This window comes from Callospermophilus lateralis, chromosome 12 (assembly GCF_048772815.1).
Source record: "Callospermophilus lateralis isolate mCalLat2 chromosome 12, mCalLat2.hap1, whole genome shotgun sequence".
NCBI lineage: Eukaryota > Metazoa > Chordata > Mammalia > Rodentia > Sciuridae > Callospermophilus > Callospermophilus lateralis.
In genome coordinates, this window is record NC_135316.1 from 43,010,581 (window position 1) to 43,031,835 (window position 21,255).

General features: G+C 37.9%; 1 protein-coding gene across 1 annotated transcript in view; it reads left to right on the forward strand.

Moving 5' to 3' along the window:
* The window catches only part of Ednrb (endothelin receptor type B), a 30,560-nt gene extending 12,727 nt beyond the window's left edge, over positions 1 to 17,833 (forward strand). Inside the window, exons 3-8 of the mRNA XM_076872346.1 lie at positions 10,988 to 11,100; positions 11,230 to 11,434; positions 12,976 to 13,125; positions 13,516 to 13,649; positions 14,189 to 14,297; positions 16,083 to 17,833. Of these exons, the coding sequence (XP_076728461.1) occupies positions 10,988 to 11,100; positions 11,230 to 11,434; positions 12,976 to 13,125; positions 13,516 to 13,649; positions 14,189 to 14,297; positions 16,083 to 16,217 (846 nt within the window). The 3' untranslated portion in view covers positions 16,218 to 17,833. The remainder of the gene's footprint in view (positions 1 to 10,987; positions 11,101 to 11,229; positions 11,435 to 12,975; positions 13,126 to 13,515; positions 13,650 to 14,188; positions 14,298 to 16,082) is intronic.
* The last annotated feature ends 3,422 nt before the right edge of the window (positions 17,834 to 21,255 follow it).

Below are 21,255 nucleotides of genomic sequence, written 5' to 3' on the forward strand. Positions count from 1 at the left end.
GGACTGACCCAAGACAGGTATATTGTTATCCAGGGAGGAACAATCACCCTACAGTTTTGTGGCTTAAAACAGTATAAACATTCACTATCTCCCACTGTGCCTGTAGGTCAGGTATTCATCAGTGGCCTAGTTGGGTGTCCTGACTTTGGGTCTTTCTGAGGGTGGACTCAAGTTACTGGCTGAGGCTATAGTCATCTGAAGGCTTGACGGGGACTAGAGGATCCTCTCATTCACACAAAGGGCAAATTCTTGCTCATTTTCAGGAGGCCTTAGTTCTTTGCATGTTGGCCTCTCCCAAGTAGTGCTTGAGTATCCTCATGACATAGCAGCTGGCCTCGCCCACACTGAGCAGTCCCAGAGAGAGCAAGGAGGATGCCATGATGCTTTTCATGAATTACTCGCAGACATTGCACATCATCACTTCGGCCACATCTTATTTGTTAAAAGCAAATCACTTAAGTCCAATCCATACTCAAGAAAGAGAAATTAGGCTTTGTCATTGGAAGGAAGAAATATATAAATATATAAAAGTGGACATATTTAAAACCAACACAGCAAACGAAAGTGCCTCAGCTTTCCTTTCTATAAGATGGGGATTACAGTAGCACTGCTTCACAGGATTGCCTTAAGAATTCGATAATACAGTATTTATAAAGTGCTTAGTATGGTGCCTAGACCAACATTGGTGGCATGTAAGTATAGTTATATTGTTTTTTGATTCATCTAAAGAAAATTAGAATAACTGGACAGAATATTGTTTGAATAATTTATACCAAACCAGGTCTTCCAGTATCCCTGCAACTAGTTGGAATATTTTTATTTTTAGTTCCCATGGTAATTGGCTGTTCTTTTAAAGCAAGTTCCAAGCTTATTCAGACTTGTAGGTCCCAGAGTTTATTCCATTTCTGTAAATGGCTTTGCTATTTACATGGTATAGCTCTGTGAGTGTACTGACGATTGGCATCTCTATGCTGAACCCATCAACAAGTTCTGCTAGCTAGCTTTACCTTTAAAATATACATGGTTCATCACCTGTTTCCCCCAGGCCAGCACACTGTTGAACCTCAGTCATATTTTTTATGCCTGATAACAGCAAACACCAAACACTGAACACTGATGCTCAGAATAAAGAAGTTTAAATTGAGAAGGTATTGCCCAAGATGGCAGGGGACAAGGCCTCAAATCCACCTTCTTCTAGCAAGCATTAGTATGGGTTATATAAGGGAAAAGGTTGCAGAACAGGGAATGCAGGGGTGAAATTGGTAGTTTCACAAGTTTCAATAAAATCAAGGTTCCCAGACTTCTTGATAATAGTGGACATCCGGTGGACCACCCAGCAAGCTATGGTTCTGCAAATCAAGCTTGTAAATCACCATGTGTTGCTGTTAGCTCATTTTCCTACAATAAAGATAACAAGGTTATCAATGATAATTGATACTTTTGGGAATGGGAACAGGAAGTATGTGCGAAAGTTTGGTCAGCTTAATTAGTGGAAAAAAAGAATGTTGACTTTGTTGTTGTTGTTGTTGTTGTTGTTGTTGTTTTAACTTTAGGGAGGAAAAATGATCCAAGCCTTTTACAAGAGAAAGTACTTTATTAATTCCCTTATAGAAACTCTATTACAAATCCCTACTGTCCATTTTATTATTCCTCAATCTTGAAGGACTACAGATGATAACCCATCTGGTACTTACTGCTGAGAAGGAGTGGAGGATAGGGGATGGAGAAATTAAATTGTTGCACCTAAAATTCAAAATATTTACAAGTTCCAAGGGTAAATTCAAGACTGTGGAAAAACCAAAGACTGTGCTTTTTTTTACAGAAGTTTTATTGAGACATTTTGAAGCACATTTAATCATAGCATAAATCACAAATAAGATCAGTAAAATGGACACTGAGAATTTAAGCATCCCAGAAAATACAGATTCATAGCCCTAGGGGGTCCAGGGAAACAATCCTGAATACCTGCCTTTTAATTTCTGGTGCTTCTGGGAATATTTTTTGAAGCCAGGATGCCTGTTTATGAACTTCTCAACATGAGTTCCAACTTCACCAATGGCATTAATGCAACACAGTAGGAAGTATTCTCCATAGCACAAACCCCACCTTACTTGGTTAAGGTATATTCTAGAGCAATGTGGTCATCAAGCACTACTCTAGCTAAGGATTCTGTTCCTTTTTGCTGAAGGGAAATGACCTAAGCAGTTTCATTAGCTATAATCTTCAGGGTGATAGACAGCTTTCTAATTATGTATTCATGGGCTTCTAACTCCCATCAGGGCAAGAAGGTACTGCCAAATGTGTACCAAAATCCATCTTCCTATTATCCAGTAAATAGTAATAAAATTCTCTGTTAGATTTTGAGAATAATTTTAGAGAGTTGGTCAAGTGCTTATTTTCTTGGAACCAGTGGATGAAAAGACATGTGACCAGATATCCCAGTAGACAACCCTCCCCCCCAATTCCAATCATGTATTTACTTCTTCAGAGAGTCCCCACAGACAAATAGGTATCCTGTCAGAGAACGTAAAATCCACAATAATTTTTAAAAATTGAACTCTGAGTCTCAGGGCAAAGCTTCCTAGACTAGATCAAATCATTCATCTGTAACCACTGGGGTTTGAACTTCTGATTGGTGTTTTATTTATTGAAAACCAAGATAAGAGTCTGGAGTTTTTGAAAAGATTCTTAAAGATATATTGTAGGAGGAGTGTTGACTCAGAGCATCCTGAATATTGAGCCCTCCATAGGTCAAAGAGGAAGAGTGTGATTATTTTGTTGGCAGACTTGATCAAGGTGGTTACAGGAGACAGGAGCCTAGTAATCAGGGTTTTCTCTTACACAGAATTTAGCTAAACTGTTACTGGTTAAGAGGATGTCTAAGTGGTCTGTTAATTTGGGTAATACTGAAAGGCTCAGGATAGGTCATAATCTCAGGGTATATGACAAAACTCAAGTTTTAGCATGGAGAGATTAAGAAAATACCAGGGGAGGTGATTCATGTGATCTTGGGTTGTCACCTAGGCTCTATATATCACTTTGGAGGGTCTTTTATGATATCTCACAGTAAAGTTAGTAACCATGGAAAGTTTAGTAAAGCCAAGGGATTGTTGTTATGGTCATAAACCAAGAGAGATTTGGGTAATATACCCAATAATCAGTTAAATGTCCTGCCTTACAGGGTTTGAGAGATCCTGATCATAAGAGTTATTTTTCTATATGAACAAGGGTGAGGAAAACAATAATATAAATAGAAATCATATTGGTTAGTTCCCAAGGAAATGACAAAAATGTAGCTAAGGAAAATAATGTCAGTAATAATACATGTGAAATCACATTTTGTCTTGGTCAGTTATTTTTAAAAGCAGTTATTTTAAAGAGAAGGTTTAAGTCTGTGATCAAGTTCTTTGTCCCCTGGTCTTTGGGTTCTTTGGAGTCAGACTAGGGTATGGTTAGCTTGAGTTGGGTGTGATATATCCCAGGTAGCCATCAGAACATCATAGGGTCTGTAGCACTTGACAGAAAGTTGGTCCTCAGATCATTCTTCTTTCCAGGATTTGAGAAAGACTCAGTCTCTAACCTTGAACTGGTAGAGAGGTACAATTGTGGGGGACAGCAACCTGTTGGAAACAAACTCATGAACAGAAGTCAAGACCTCATTTAAGGTTTCTAAATAACCAATGATTGTGATTCCCCTTCTAGAGTCAAGTCTCCCTCTGGTGGGGTGCCTGGACTAGTCTCCCACATATTAATTCATATGGGATGAACCAAAGTCTGCTTCTAGATGCCACCTTTACTCAAAGCAAAGCAATAGGCAACACCTTAGTCAAGTTGGTCTCTTGGCACATTTTTACAGTGGCTCTTTTTAAAGTGAGATTCATCTTCTCCAACTTTCTCGTAGATTGTGATGTCCATGAAGCGTGTATTTGCCAAGTTGAGGCCCAAGACTGAATACTTGAGTTATTTTAGCCACAAAGGAAGCCCCATTATCACTTTGTATAGACATAAATGGTATATATCTAGAAATTATTTCTTTTGATAAGGCTTTAGTTATTTCAGAAGCCTTGTATGTATGGGAGAAAATGAACTGATACTTAAAATTTCTAGAAGCCCTTGCATCATGGGTACTCTGTTTGCCAGTGTTCACCAAGGCTTCGCCCTTAGTGTTGCATTCCCTTTCACAAGTTTGAGGCTGAGTCTTTGAGGTACTTTTGGCATAGACTGAACATTGCTGAGCAATCTTGTTGGACAGGACTCTGTATGTTGGGGCCTATCTGGTATCTCTGGACCCACTGAAGGGTGGTGTTCCACTGGAATGGGTACTCCAGTGGAATTATCTTAAGAAGTCTTTTAGTATAGCCTCTGGCACAAAAGAAAGACATCTCAGACACCTACTCTTATGTCTTTTTAAGTCTCAAAGGGCATAATGAAGCTGGTATTGATTGAAACCAGTTTGTGACACAGGTAGAGTCAAAAGATCCTCAAAACTCAAGATTCGTGCAGCCTTTTTAGCAAGTTGGTCAGCTAGTGGGTTTTCTTCAGTCATTAATGTCCCCGGCAACGAATTATGATGACTATTTTCTTTGGTTCATTAATATCTTATCATAGAGCCAAAATTTCTGAAGTGTGTTTGATATCCTTATTACTTAAGGTGAGTAGGTCTTCTTTCTTCCAGATAACCCCTTGAATATGAACCATGGAGAATGCACAGCTGGAGTTGGTATAAATATTGACCACCTTATTTTTACACAAGTGTAGAGCTCTGCTGAGGGCAATGAATTCAGCCTTCTGTGCTAAGGTGCCAGAGGGTAGGTAGGGCCTTTGCTTCAGTGGTCTCTTGAAAGGTGACAGTGCCACATTTAATCTGGCACTATTCTTGATCCATGAAATGTACTGTCAGTGAAAAGCCTATGTCTGATGCTCCCAGTGGTTTGTTGGTCAGGTCTAGTCCAATGGAAAACATTTATTCAGTTACTGAACATAATCATCAAAGCCGATGGGCAATAAAGTGGCAGGATTTAGGGTGGAAACCACTTTTTTTATTAGGGCTATCTAACAGGATGGCTTGATATCCTCCCAGTCAACCTCAAGTCAGTCAATGACCTCTTTTTATTCTAACAGTGGAAGGACACCATGTGGGCTGTGGGTGGGTAGATGGGTGGGGTTCATGGTGCTGCATGCTCCAGAGTGAACATTTCAGCTTCCTGGAGAACATCACAAGTTGCTGCTACTGCCAAGAGGCAAGGAAGTCATCCTTTTGCAGTTTGATCCAATTGCTTTGACAAGTAAGCTAAGAGTGGTGAAAAGGACTAAGATTGTGATTTAGTACCCCAAGACTCAGTCCCTGCTTTTCATGTACAAAAAGGTTCAAAGTCTTTCTTAAATTGGAGAAACCCAGAGCTAAACCAACAAGCAGTTTATACTTTATCTGGTAGAAAGCAGATTGTCATCCCTCAGTCCATTGTAAGGATTCTTGGTGTCCTCCCTTTAAAGCCCAGAAAGAAATTTGACAATGAACATTTGAGTTAGGAATCCAGATAGGACAAAATCTGACCATCCCCAGAAAACCACACAATTGTCAACAGGTAGTGGGGCTGGCTACCCGGGCAATGATCTCTTCAGTTGCGGAGCTAATATCTTTAAGAGCTCAAATTTCAAGTTTTAACAGTCTCTTCGGTCTTTTTCTTGGAAATTGTATATTCCCTATAGCCAGGAAATTTAAGATCTGAACATTTTCAGTTAAAGCTACCTTGTTCTTACTTACAACCAAATGTTAGCTACATATTATGGGAGGATCCCTTCTTTTAGCTGAAGGTTCCTTAGGTCTCTGGCTAGTATTTCCCTAAAGATTGTGGGAGAGTTCTTAAACCCTTGTGGAAGCACAATGTAACAAATTTTTTGTTTGGCATGGGGTTTGGGATCTGCCATTCAAAGACCAATAACTCTTTAAGAGTTTTCTTCTAGTGGGATATAGAAAAAGGCATCCTTTCAGCCTGGTACAGTGAACCAAGAGAGTGCAAGGGTGGGGAACAACTGAGTATAGATTCTGCACCATGTTATTTTAGGCATTCTTCAGAATTCGGTCATTTCACTGGAAGGCTAGGCGTATTATATGGGGAACGGCATGGTCATATTAGACCTTAACTTAAAAAGGCCATCAGAAATAATCATATTACATTTTCCTCTTTTGTAAGGGATATTATTTGAAATTAGATGTTTCCTGGTCTTTCTTTAGGAGCACCCAGACATGTGTGTGATCAGGAACATTCTGACTTCCTGTCCAGCCATACTTCCTCTTTCATACCCAGTTCAAGATACCTTCTGGTACCTCCGAGGGGTCCTCAGGTTATTCTGTAGCAATAGTTGGTTATCCAGCCAGTTATCCATAGCAAGCATGTTCAGGTGAAATAGCTATTTCTAGCCCATCTTTTGAGAAAAATCACCTGTACATTCAGTTTTGCTAGGCATTCTGGCATAGATAGAAAGCTGTGCTTTAAGTTCATGTTGCCAAAGTGGCATTCCAGAGGCTACGAAAAAGGCTTCCCCTGATAGCCAGTTACAATCATATGGTTTTTTAAATCAGGAGATAGGCATGTGTTAATTACAGAATAAGTTTCCTTCTTTTATCTGTAAGATTAATTTGATCCTCCCTGTCATTTGTAGTTAAGGCTCCTCTAGAGATATAAGGAGAAATCATATTAAATCTAAGGGAGGGAGAGCGTGGACTTCTTAATTTGTGTGTGTGTGTGTGTGTGTGTGTGTGTGTGTGTGTGTGTGTGTTGCTAGGGATGGAACTCAGGACCTCACAAATGCAAGTGCTCTACCACTGAGTTACATCTCCAGGGTTAGGTGTGGGTTAGGCCAAATTAAGTGCCCTGACAGGTATAGGAGAGAAAACCATTATAGACTTTTCCTCCCTTCTGAATAATTTCTCTGCTGCTATATGCTCCCATTAGGGGATGGAGTGTCTGCAACCACCAGTTGAGGAGCCTGTGGTTGCAGAGCTATTTGTGGACTTAAAACATTTAAAGATTTTTCTCTATCTTTCTCCCATTCTGTATCAGCGACGACAAGCTTAAATTTTTTTGCCTGCTGAATGATGATTTTACATCTGCACCGAGCACTTTGATAAAGTAACAGGAAGCCTTCCCATTTGCCTTCTCTCTTACAAAATACTTCTAATTGTCAGATGGTATAATAACTTAGGGTCCTATTTATGGGCCATTTTTCTCCTAAGCCTAAAGCCTATTAAGCAAAGGTTTCTCTATTAAATTTTCCCAGGGGATCCTTATACATGAAATCCAAGAAATTGAATAAATATGGAAAGAAAGAATTTTGTAGCCACACGTCCCAAGGCAACTCACTCAACTGTTTCAAATTGAAACCAAGGGCTGGGGGTGTAGCATGCATAAGGCCTCATATTCCATCCCCAGCACCACAAAAAAAAATTTTCTCAAAGAAAAGAAAAAGGGACAAAAGTTATGAAACTCATGAGTTTCTCTGCTTCAAGTGGTTGTGCACCAAAAGTGACTAGTTGTTACCAAAGACAGTCTGGAGAAATCCCCTGGACAAACAGTACCTTAGCACTTGAGGGGCTCTCCAGATGTCCATAGTATCAGGGTCAGTTCACCATGGGTACAACACTCCTGGCTGGCTCAACAAAACTTGCCAGTGAACCCTCAAATCATATTCATGTGCACAATGTATAGCAAGCACCAAACATCAAACACCAGAGTTTGGAGTAGAGAAAGTTTAATTGAGAAGGTATCAATCAAAAAGGTTAAGGGAAAGTCAGATCTACCTTCCTCCAGCAAGTATAATTGTGAGTTATACAAGGGAAAAGAGCACAAAAGGCAGAAACTGGTACTTTTACAAGTTTCAATAAAACCAGGATGTGTAGTTTTCTTGACTCTAGTGGACATCTGGTGAACCGATGAGCAATCTATAGTTTGGCAAATCAAGTTTATAAAATCACTCTGTGACCCTGTTAGCTCATTCTTCTGCAGTAAAGATACCAAGCTTGTCAATGATAATTGATAATTGATAAGAATGGGAACAGAGAGTATGTGTTCAAGGTCTGATCAGCTGAAGAAAGGAAGAATATGCTCTGCCCAGTGCCTCAAAAACTGGTGTTTGATGTTTGGTGTTTGCTGCACATTGGGCACATGAATATGATTTGGGGATTCATTAACTAGGGAGGGAGAATGGACCAAGCCTCTTAAGAAAAAAAACATTCTATTAATTTCATTTTGGGGGCTCAGTTATAAAGGCACCACGTGGTCCAGCCTGCCACCAATGCTTCTTTTTTGACCCTACATTTTTTTTTCTATACTAAGCAGTCACAGTGACCATTTAAAAAGTGGAAATAATGTAATGCTATTTCCTTATTCCGAACATTATCATGAATTTCCTCAAAAAAGCACTCAGGGCTGGAGGCAGTGGTACAGGTCTCCAGAAACTCAGGAGGCTAAGGCAGGAGGATTGAAAAGATTGAGGCCAGCTTCAGTAAATTAGAGAGACCCTGTCTCAAAATGAAAAAGGACTGGGGTTGTAGCTTAGTGGTAAAGCACTCCTTTTCTTAATCCTCAGTTAAAAAAAAAAATTACAACTCCTTTTCTCTCTCCAACTTCATTTCTTAAGTACTTGGCCTGGGTCACTCTGTTTCAGCCTTGAGAACCTTCTTGCTTCTACCAGTCTTGTTTCACCCCAAGGGCCTTTGTACTTGCTCTGTCCGCTGCCTAGCACACCCTTTGCATGTCTTACTCTCTTATTTTGGTCAAGTCCCTACTCAGATGTTATCTCCTCCAAGAGACCTTACTGGGGAGCCTATCAAGAAAGCACCTCAAATCCCACCACCACTCTCTTGATATGACAGCTTCTGTGTGATATCATATCAAGTATTTGTTTTTTGTCTGCCACCCTCCCCAGGGGGTTTGCTGAGGGTGTGCCTTAATCACTGATACATATCCTGTATTCCAAATGCTCTTTGGCTCATAGTGAATACTCAATGAATATTAGTTGAGTGAATTAAGCAGAGTTATGAGTCAATTGCTTAATCTAAAAGTCATAAGATAGAAAATAGTCTGGCCCACGGTTCTATTTTGTTAATACAACAGTGTGTGACAGTGTTCCCAATTAGTTGAAATTAGTTAGGAATTAGTTGACAGATTTTATTAGTTGTGAAATTTCATATAAAAATTAAAACAACTTCTGGCTTCTTTTGAAAAATCAAGAGATTTTTGTATGGGGGGGGGGTCCCTTAGCAAAGAGGGACCTATTAGAGCTTGTCTATTAGAGTTGCTCCTCTCTGACCTGGATTACCCCAGACTCCACCACTCCCTGTTGCCTTCCTGACACTGATGGTATGCTTACACCTGGCTCTCTTTATTGCCTTGTGTTAACGTGCCTGGCCCTGCAGGTTGTCAGGGCCTACAGTAAGCACATATGTGGTAAGTCCTCCAACATCTGTCCCATGTATTTATGTAATCTTTCCTGTCTCATTTAGAAATGAAACTGATCCTGTATTCCACCTCCAAGCCACCTTCATAATTAGACATGCATATTAGCCTTTGGCCATTCTAGTTAAAGAGTAATCAACCTAGCTTGACAAACTCAGTTGAGTTTTCGTAACTGTTGAAAAGACAGAAACAACCAATTGTGTTTCAAAACAGTTTTCACTTTCAGAAGGTTATTTTGGAAAACCTTTTTTTTAAAAAAAAAAAACCTCATAGATTTGAAATATTTTCCTTTATTTTCAAAACCTCGTGAATATTCCATCCAGATGTTTACCAATTGTTAGCAGGGGACACACCCGTATCCTAAGAAAGAAAATAACCACATTTAATAATAGAAGTTACATAGTCTACAGTTAGTTTTTTGCTGTGCCTACATATTTTAGAGGCAAGGATATTTACTGAGTGGCTGCTGTGTATAGGGCACTATTCTAGGCAATTATGGAACTGATATTCTGACTTAGACTCTAGGGAATCAAACAGAAAAAACTATAGAAACATATAGGCAAATGTTATATGTAGTAATAGTTGGGAAGTTCTACGGATGAAAAAAAAAAAGTGGAGGGCCAGGGATGTGGCTCAAGCGGTAGCACGCTCACCTGGCATGTGTGCGGCCCGGGTTCGATCCTCAGCACCACATACAAACAAAGATATTGTGTCCACCAAGAACTAAAAAATAAATATTAAAATTCTTTCTCTTCTCTTCTCTCTCTCGCTCTCTCTCTCTCTCTCTCTCTCTCTCTCTAAAAAAAAAAAAAAAAAAAAGTGGAGTAGGTAAGGGACGTGGGGAGGCCCAGCTGGTTACTATAATAGTGTAGTGAGGGTCAGTCACATTGAAAAGAGCAGGTCCTAAAAGCAGGGCAAGGGTGGCATGTGATTTAGCCAAGTGGGTCTATGGGGAAAAAGCCTTCCAGGATAAGGAAAAATTTAGAGCAAACACCCTGAAGTAGGTAGGATTGTGCCTGAAGTGTCAAGGAACAGTGTGAATACTCTGTGAGCAGTCACTGGTAATGAACAAGTGCATGAATGAACACACTATTCTCCAAAGTACGTTTCCATGGGGGTAGTCTAGCCTCCTCAGCGTAAGAAAGTCTATCATTATTCTTAATTAACCTGTATTTTAATTGGCCATAACCTGAGCTTTGAGACTCTATGACAATATGCTGTTTCAATTTTCTAAGGGAAACTGAAGTAAGGACCCCCAGTTGGCCTTGCAGAGGGGATTCGGACCAAGCTACTGTGTATTCATGATGAATTCTCATAAGCTGGCTGCATTTTACTATTCCCCACACATTCTCCCCTTCCATATATCAAACACACGAGTGCTTTTCAAAGGCATAGTCGGTGAGAAAAAGAATGAGCGCTGAGATGTCTTATCTCCCTCTTGCATGTTAATTACTCTGCACTAAGTAATGTAGTTCAGAGGGCATCCTGTGAAAGCCTCCCTAACAGAGCTCCATGTTTCCCCAATGCAGCTGCTGGCAGAGGACTGGCCATTTGGAGCTGAGATGTGTAAGCTGGTGCCTTTCATACAGAAAGCCTCCGTGGGAATCACTGTGCTGAGTCTCTGTGCTCTAAGTATTGACAGGTAGGAATTTATTTTTAAGTCAAGTTTATCCTAAACACTATAATACTGTTGGCTAAGTTACTTAGACAATAAACTATGTAATTCAATAAAACCAACCAGCTTGAAAAACAATTCCATTTTCATCTTCAGATATCGAGCTGTTGCTTCTTGGAGCCGAATTAAAGGAATAGGAGTTCCAAAATGGACAGCAGTAGAAATTGTTTTAATTTGGGTGATCTCTGTGGTTCTGGCTATCCCTGAAGCCATAGGTTTTGATCTGATTACAATGGACTACAAAGGGAGTCGTCTGCGAATCTGCTTGCTTCATCCCATCCAGAAAACAACCTTCATGCAGGTAGATTTTACTCCAGCCTTATAAAATGTATGGATATTTCTGCTCCGGCCTTATAAAATGTATGGATATTTTCCCCAGTTCCCCTTCCTTGAGCAGCTATTGATTTATTACTATTCTTGGTATCAATTAAGAGTATAGATCCCAGTACTGTGGGTTAACATTGACTAATGACCCAAGTGCAAGAATTGAGATCAGTGCTTTTCTCAGGACACTCTAAATCTCAGAGATACAAATAAACCAAGTTCACATGAGAATTGATATGAGTTTATGGTGTTTCTACTTAAAACTATATAAGGGCTGACCACTTTACATATCTGCATAAGCGCTGGAGGAATGGATGATTCTGCAAATGTTCCAAAAGAAGATGCCTAATATGGGTGTGTTATGAACAGCAAACCTGCTCTCTGTCTTTGATGCTAAAGGGAAGCTACCTTTGCAAAGAATTTTTCATCTTGGCCATTTTTGAAGAATGCTTTGTAGTTTTAGTTTTCAGTCCTGGGGATTGAACCCAGGGCCTAAGCCTTCTAACGATGGAGCTACAGATTCAGAGCCCTTTTGCCATTTCTATTTTTTATTTTAAGACAAGGTCTCACTAAGTTGCCCAGGCTTGGCCTGGAGATTGTGATCCTTCTGCCTCAGCCTCCTGAGTACTGGGATTATAGGGATGTACCACCACACCCAGTTTAAAGAATGTTTGATTGGGAAATAGGAAAAGATTGATGACACCAGTCTCTAAAAGACAGATCCTAAGTATAAAGACCCTGTTCAACAGAATGGATTAAGAGTATATGCAAAGGGGCTCATCTAACCATAGCCAAAGATTATTTTCTATTTTACATACAATAATACTATATAAAATTTATCTTACTGTGTATATCATAGTAAATAAAATAATTTTAAAAGGATATTAATGTGAAATCGAGAAAAAGATTATTGCTTGTTTATTAGTAAAAAGAGGGGAAAGTGCTGTATCAGTTACATAAGATATTCTCCAACACAGGTATATGTGGAATATTAGTATTTTTTAAAAAAGATAACAGAGCAGAAAAAGAACAAGAGAAAACAACATTTCATAAGCACTTTGAGTTTTTGAGAGCTTTGATTTATACATTTTATTACCCAAATGGTTAACATAGACCTTTTCATGTCTGTTTTTTCCCATTAAACACACTAAAAAGTGAAAACTTCACCTAAATACTAGGATATAGTTCCACATTCAGATATAATATTTCACCGAATAATAATTATGTAAATATGAAATACTGAATCACCATTTATTTCAAATTTGGTCCAGCTGTTTAAATTTTATGCATAATCACACTATACTATGCCCAAAGAACTGAAATATTGTTCAGAAAAGTTTCACTTCATATATTACTTAATTATTTGTGGACTTAAAGATTCTATATAGCATTTATAAAGTGGATCTACTTTAGAAGGTAATCACCCCTTGATGAATTACTTTTTAGGTTTAACTTTGGGTATGTAATTTTTTTTTTAAAGAGGAATATTAACCATAGAAAATTCCCACTTCCCCATAGTTTTACAAGACAGCTAAAGATTGGTGGCTATTCAGTTTCTACTTCTGCTTACCACTGGCCATCACTGCACTTTTTTACACCCTGATGACCTGTGAAATGTTGAGAAAGAAGAGCGGCATGCAAATCGCATTGAATGACCACCTAAAGCAGGTAAGAAGGTGCCAAGGTTGGATGCTTGTGGCTGTCATTACCACTAGAGAGATGAAAACTGATTTCGATGAGAACAAACTAAAATTACATGCCGGAGCGCGTTACCATTTTCTTCCTTCAGGTATTTTTTATTATAAGGAATATTTTTATTTTATCTATTTAGAAGTAGTCTATATGATCTAAAAGAAGAGAAACCATTACTTTTGAAAGATGAATCCTTCATCATTTTAGTTCTGATTCATATTAACTATTCAAAAGAAGTATCGATGTTCTAAATTTTTACAAATATCGCTGATTTTAGTTGAGGGATATCAAATATGCTGTTTGGGAAGAGTGTATGCCGTATATATAAAAGGCTCATGTTTAAGGGTCTGACTGGTTTTATTTCAGAGACGAGAAGTGGCCAAAACAGTGTTTTGCCTGGTCCTTGTTTTTGCCCTCTGTTGGCTTCCCCTTCACCTCAGCAGGATCTTGAAGCTCACGATTTACGATCAGAATGATCCCAACAGATGTGAACTTTTGAGGTACGAAAGGTGGAATGGAAATCATTTTGTAAATAAATGCCACGCAGGAGTGTTTTCATCGATCCTTTTCATAGGCACACAAAATACCACTATTTCAGTCCATAGGGAGCAATTAAGACTCCCCATTTTACACTCCTGTTTTAGGGGGAGGAATTAAGGGGGCCTGGGACAACCCTGAGAACACACACATAGAGTGATGGGTGAGTGGCAAGACTGACAATATCAGAGCTGATTTTCCCTGACACTCGGAAATGCTTTCTTTCGGGCCATCCTCAGCACTTCCCAACGAAGTTGCATTTTAAAAAAGGAAAGTTGGGCTTGCGAGGGGACCATGGGGAAGGGCAGTGGAGATGAGAGACCAAACGAGTGACAGAGGGAAGGGACAGCAATCGTTACTAGCAAATTAGTGACAAATTCAGAACCACTGGATCTAGGCAATATTTTTTTTTTCCCCTCACAAAAACACAAAAGTCTGCAGTGAACACATACTCAGAGCAGCATCTTTCATAGACATGTTGTGGGTTTTTGTCTGTTTGCAGCTTTTTATTGGTATTGGATTATATTGGCATCAACATGGCCTCCTTGAATTCCTGCATTAATCCAATTGCTCTGTACTTGGTGAGCAAAAGATTCAAAAACTGCTTTAAGGTAAGAGACTATTTCAAAAGAAAAAGCTCTTTGTAACATGACATCAAGTATAACCCTTTGAAATCATCAATATTTCTATCTGGAGACATCTAGCAAATTGTTCTTTAGTTTTCCCTTGCATTACATCAAGGGTGATTTTTAAAATATGAATTTGGCTTATAAGTCACTCGAGTCAATTTTTTGCCTCTAAATCCTAGCCAGTCACACTCCCTGTTGCCAAAGCCAGTTATTCTCATGGAATTGCTCAGAAAATTAATAAAAGTTACACCCATTGATGTGGGACAGGTGTCACATGATAAATAAAAGCTGAACATAAGTAAATCTACCATTCTTCTATTCTTGGTAGATGTTGAACTATTTAGACATAATTCATATTATGATATGTTAGTTACTTTTTTTACATGGGCTATGAGAATAGCAAGTCAAACAAAGACATCTGAATCAAGTTCCAACTCTTCTTTTCCTCAGTTTTATACAACAGAGATGTGCTGCTCCTTTGGGGTGTCTCATTGTTCCTCATGTAGCTGCTTGCACTGTAACATCCATCCACCTAAACAACAATAAAAAATGCCCTCCTCTTGGATGGGCATGATCCATTGTCCCTGGTATTTCATTTTGGAAAGCCAAAAATTTGGCTTCCTTGTAAATAATAAAGCAGTCTATAAAACTCTTTGGCCACTCAGATTTTAGATCTGAAAAAGAACTTTTCTCAACTCCATTATTATACAGAACAGAAAAGAGTGAACCTCCCAATCTCCCAATTCCTTCCTTTCTTTCTCCTCAGCGTAACCACTGAGTCACATCCTCATCCCTTTTTATTTATTTTTCATTTTTTATTTTGAGACAAGGTCTTGCTGAATTGCTTAGGCCTCACTAAATTGCTAAAGCTGGCTTTGAACTTGCAATCCCACCTCCTTAGCCTCCCGAGCCACTGGGATTACTGGCGTGCACCACCATGCCCAGTCGACACAATTTCTTATACATATAGTTTCTCAGAAAACAAACAGAATGAACAAAGTTTTGGATTTTTAAAAAGTCCAAGGAAAACAAAACTAAATTAATACAACTGAGACGCTTGCAACTTCTCAGCTTTATTGTGTAACAACATTGAAAAGGTGTTTGAGGGGGCTGGGGTTGTGGCTCAGCGGAAAAGCACTCACCTAGCTCACATGAGGCCCTGGGTTCAATCCTCAGCACTACATAAAAATAAATAAATAAAATAAAGGTATTATGTCCAACTACAACTAAAAAATAAATATTAAAAAACAAAGAAACGGTGTTTGAGGATATGCAGTTGAAAAAATAACAAAGTAATAGTAAATTCATTGATTTAGAAAGATGTCTATAATACTGTCATGTAAGAAAAAGCAGGTTAGGGAGTACGCATATAGTACAATCTCATTAAAACAAAATACGCACTCATAAACACCTGCCGGCATCCAGTCGTGTATGTGATAATATTTCTGTTTGTAAGGGGAAAAGGTTTTAAATTCTACACTTATCAAATACTGTGTTTATCAAGTCATCAAGAGTATATATCAAGAATTACGAGTAGTTTTCTTTTGATGAAGAATTTTGATTATATAGGGTTTTTTTTCCTTTATATTTTTTAGTGAAAATTTTTATAAGAGTCCATAATTATATCTCATTAAGGGGGAATTAAAAGAGCATGGAAATAAAGGGCCCCAGAACTCCCAGTTCTTCAGAGAAAGTCCAACCCTAGAGAGCAGGAAGAGTAGGGACAGAGAGTCATGTGCACATATGACAAGCTGCTTTGTTTTGTAGTCTTGCTTGTGCTGCTGGTGCCAGTCATTTGAAGAAAAACAGTCCTTGGAGGAAAAGCAGTCGTGCTTAAAGTTCAAAGCCAATGATCATGGATACGACAACTTCCGTTCCAGTAATAAATACAGCTCGTCTTGAAAGAACGAATATTCACTTAATCTCATTTTCTTGATTTTGGACAGACGTCATTAAAACAAAATGAAACATTTGCCAAAACAAAACAAAAATCTGTACGTTGGTACAAAACCATGTAAAAACGTAAGCAGGGTTATTTTAACACTCATCGTTACACCTGACATTTTATGAGCTGTTTACAATATGAGAAGAAAACCAGTGAGAATTAAGGAAAGCCTCATTGTGAAAGCACTTAATTTTTTACAGTTAGCACTTCCAGGTAGTTCTTATTAGTCGTTTCTAGTATATTCATACACACCTTAGATTTGAAAACGAGCTCACTCATAATTCCTGGTAAAGAGGTTTATTTTTAAATCAGATTGGTCTGAATAAAGGAAAAATGTGCCACTTATTATGTAAGACATATTTTTAAGTAAAGTTTCAATTGCTCAATTTGAAAATTTAAAAAATCCTTTAATAAGCAACTTTCCAATGAATGGCATCACATCTTTGGTCAAACTGTAAGTGAATGCAAAATGAAAAGAGTTTAGCTAGTTTATTTTTTGCATGATAGAAACATTTAGGAGATCAGGAGAGAGTATCAGAGAGAGAGATCAAGGGTAAGTTTTTAAAAATCATTACATTCTTTGCATTGAAATGAAATCAAATGTCAGGAAAGAAAGAGAAGGCTTGAACTGTTATCACAGAAGACTTTAAAATCTCCCAATCACATGATCTACAAAGAAAATACCACCTACAGTTTTTTCAGGATTACTGCATATTCTTCCTTCGGTATGGTAGTTTATTTGTTTACTTTTGTCATCTGTAAATACTTAACTACACACACTACATGTAGATGATTAAACAAGGGGCAGGCCCCTGTGTTCATAGCTTTACAATGGAGATTCCAGTGACCCCAAAACGGACAAAATGTGAATTGCCTGGCGCAGTGTCCACACAGCAAAAGAGCAAGGCGCACCCTCCCTCCTTGCTTTGGTCAAAATGATCTCTAGCACTAAGTATACTTAGAATACTACTTTCTAAAATCATACAAATTAACCAATTTAACAGCTACCTGTGAGGCTTATTACTAACTTTTTAATTTTTTTTTTTTTTTTAAATAACCAACAGAAAGGTGTTCTTGACGTGGTGCTTTTCTATCACCAGAAGGCAAAACTTCTTTTTAGGAGCGTAAAAAAAACCTTCACTTTGTGCATTCTGATCTAATTTTTTAATCTCTGCAGCAAAGTGCCTTAGATTAATTTGGGATGAGATGCGTTTGAAAGTATGTACAAGAGAAAATGGCAGAGAGAGGAAATGAGATGGGGTGGGAGGAAACCCATGGGGACCGATTCCCATTCTGAGCCTGGAGTTCGTCATGGCCCCGTCACATCAATGCAAAAGGTCCTGATTCTGTTCCAGCAGAACACAGTTCAGTGTTCTCAGAGCGACTTCAGGAACAAATTGGGCCCAAGAGCTTTCTGTCTTAAAATATAACAGAATTTCCAATTTATTTCTTTTAGGAAGTCAGGACACATGTTGGAAATAAGCTAGGAATGTTGTTTTCTGCCAGAATGCAATGTGACAATACAATAAGCCGAAACTCAAATAATGTGGCAAAAAAAAAGAAAGGTAGTAATTAAATAATTAGTTCAATGCCACATGGATTATCTTTGCAAATCTTGTTTATTAATTTCTTCTCAATCACTTTTTCAAATGCCTGTCATCATAAAAGACATTTCAGATTTTCAACTTTAAATCAACTTTGGGCCATTTAATTGTCTTCACAGTTTATGAATAGATCTTTTTTTTCCTGTTTCAATTTTAGATCATTTTATTACCATTTACTGAGATTTTATATCCTAATACCCTTCTCGTTTACACTCCAATGCTGTTCCTTCTCTGTCAGAATCCCAATTGTATCATCTTGCCTAGTCTTAAAGCTGAAACTAAGAAGACTTATGCACTATTTGTAATAAAATGATATTCAGTAGCTTTTCAAAAAAATTGTTCAAAATTTTGACATGCTGATAAAGGATGGTTACAAACAATCATGATTTCTTTGCATGATGAAAACTAAGATAGAAAAGTGCTACTCTGACTTTAAAGCAAATTTCCTAGTACAAAGAGCTATTTAATATAACAACAAAAATGGTGTTAACATGGATCTTATAGCTAAGAGATTTGCAAGTGATTTTAACCTGTTTTCTTCCTTATTACTCACTGCTAACATGGGTATAATTTCAGACACCTTTTAATATTAACAGCTTACACATGGCCAAAGGAATACAGTTTATAGCAGAACATGGGTATGCTGTAGCTAACTTTATAAAATTGTAATATAACCATGTAAAATAATTATATATTTTGTTTGTTCCCCCCTGTGGTCACTTAAAGTGGCAACTATTGTAGTTGCTGTTTCCTTATTATGTAAACAAAACCAATAAAATTTGTTTAAAAAAATAGCTTATCTTTCACTGTGCAGGCACTAACTCATTAGATATTGAATAAGTATTTAAAGGAAATAGAGATGTTACAATGGATATTATTTATGTTAAACATACAATTATCAAAGAAATATGAAAGTTATTAAAATGCTACATTTCTAGTCTTTAGACTATGTTGTTGGTATGTTTCATTGTGTGAAGAACCAAATGTACAGACAGACATTGAAGTTCCCAAGGTCAATTATCTGGATGGTAACTGCCATGGCCTCTTAATGTCTGTCTTTCTCTGGTTGCTACTTTGGGAGCATTTCACTCTTTAACCATTATTGTACCATAAACAAAGGGGAAAGACTGAAACGATATTTGAGGATTATCCATTTCATTTCCAAAGCTTATTTTAGTGTTTACTATATGCAAGGCAGAATGAAATTATTACAGGTTAAGCATCCCTCATTAGAAAAGTTGAAATACAAAATGCTCCAAAATCCAAAACTTTTGGGGCACTGACATCATTCCACAAATGGAAAACTCCATACTTGATCTCATGTAGCAGGTTGCAGTCAAAACTCAGACCACCAAATATACTACTATATATGCTACTATAAAATGATCTTCAAGTTATGTGTATGAGGTGTAAATGAAACATAAACAGGTCTCCTGCTTGAACTGGGGCCCTAAACCCAAGAATTTGTATTATGTATATGCAAGTATTCCAAAATCCAAGAGAGGTGCTCAAAGAAAAGCTAGAATAGGAAAAAAGAAAGAAGAGATAGTGAATAAAATATTATAGATCACAAATGCAAAAGGAATGGACAGAGAAGAGTTCAGAAGAGACTAGATGTCAAGAGATTTGTAAGGTTTTGAACAACCAATAAAAAAAAAAAAAAAAAAAAAGAAGAGACTAGAAGAAACAAAGAAGACCAGTGTCATTAAAGCCAAGGGGGAAGGAGAAGCAAATCAAAGGTGTAGGCTGAGAATCTGAGTACAATGGTAACAGAAACGTGATGTTGAAAGGTGGTGACTAGACAAACAATGGGGACCTTACCTGGAGCAGATTGTGAGATACACATGTGGTATGAATGCGTGTGTCACCTTAGTGCTAGAGAAGAACTAACTTCTATAAAGACAGTGAATTAAACATATTTTTTATTCACCTGCTATAACTCCACTAAAATGAGGGAAAAAAGTAAAAGGTATAAACTCACAAGGACAGGGATGAAAGAGAAGACACCAGCCAAGCAGAAATGCTAGCCAAATTCTGTAAGAGGACAACCAGATAGATAAGGGACAGCTATTCTGGCTTCTGCTTTCCTCTACTAGGTGTCCACCTGTGAGTTAGGCTAACATGTTCCATGATCCAGAATACACTCAGGAACCAGATGCAGCAGACATCTTTGAACACACCAGACTGACGTGGGGTCAAAAATAAAAGGACTTAATTAAAAGTTTAACATATACTTAAAAAAAAAAAAAAGACAGGTGTTTTTTTTTTATTTCCAGATAATCTGTACCAGATTATATATGATTGGACTTGGTCACAGCAAGGATAGCAGAAGGTAGAAATGTGGCCCCTTACTGGAACCAGGCAATCAGCAAAGACCTGACTCATAGACAGTGAGATCTCCAGCTCTGATCCATACTATCAATGATTAGTAGCCTTGTATGTCCCAGGCAAGAAAATGAAGATTCTGTTCCAAGGACATAAAAAAATCCAAGGGGAAAAAAATCCTACAGATGTCAACACTGAGGATAAGGGGAATTTTCACCAAAATGAGTTATGCCCTGTCCCATTCCACCCACATACATAGAATTTCCAATTTGTCCCTTAATGCCATATTTTTAAAGATAAATAAGTAGGTAAAAGCCAAGAGACATTTTAGGAAACTTTAAAATGGAAGACAGAAGCTGAAACAAACGGGGGAAAAAGTGGGGGAGATTGAGGAAACAGAAAAAGTGCCGGAGCAAAAGAAAAAAAAAATCAACAAAACTATCATTAATTTTCTCAGAGCAATAAGAAACAAGAAGCAAAACCAGATGCTGAATGAACAAAAGAAGCACTCCAGAATCGAGAAGCTGCTTAAAATGTGCTTGGGGCAGCAAATTTAAACACAATAAAAAAGTTTTTCAAAGGTCAAAATTGAGGAAATTAGAATGTGAAATTACTGTACCAAAGTGTGCTTTAGCACACAAGGAAGGAAGTTAAGGAATCCAGGAAACAGGGGAGGCCAGTGGAGGAAAGAATCAAAATCAGTTCCCAAGATGACAGGGGAAAGTTCTCTTTAGCCTACGAGACTGTCAGTCTGGCTAGGAGCAGAAAAGCAGAGGAAGTCTATCTCTAAGAAGAAAACAGAACAGACATTGCCTGGTACATTGGATCATATTCGTGGGAATATGTAGCTGTAATATATATATACATATATATATATATATATATATACACACACACACACACATATATAGATAAATAGATGGATATGTTCATAGCTATATGACTTGGATATGTTACATATCTATGCTAAATAAGATTATTTTAACCAAAACTATGATGCATATAAATTGGAAGGAAAAGTATGCTTGATGGGAATGGGGCAAAACAACTAAATCTGTTTTTCCCA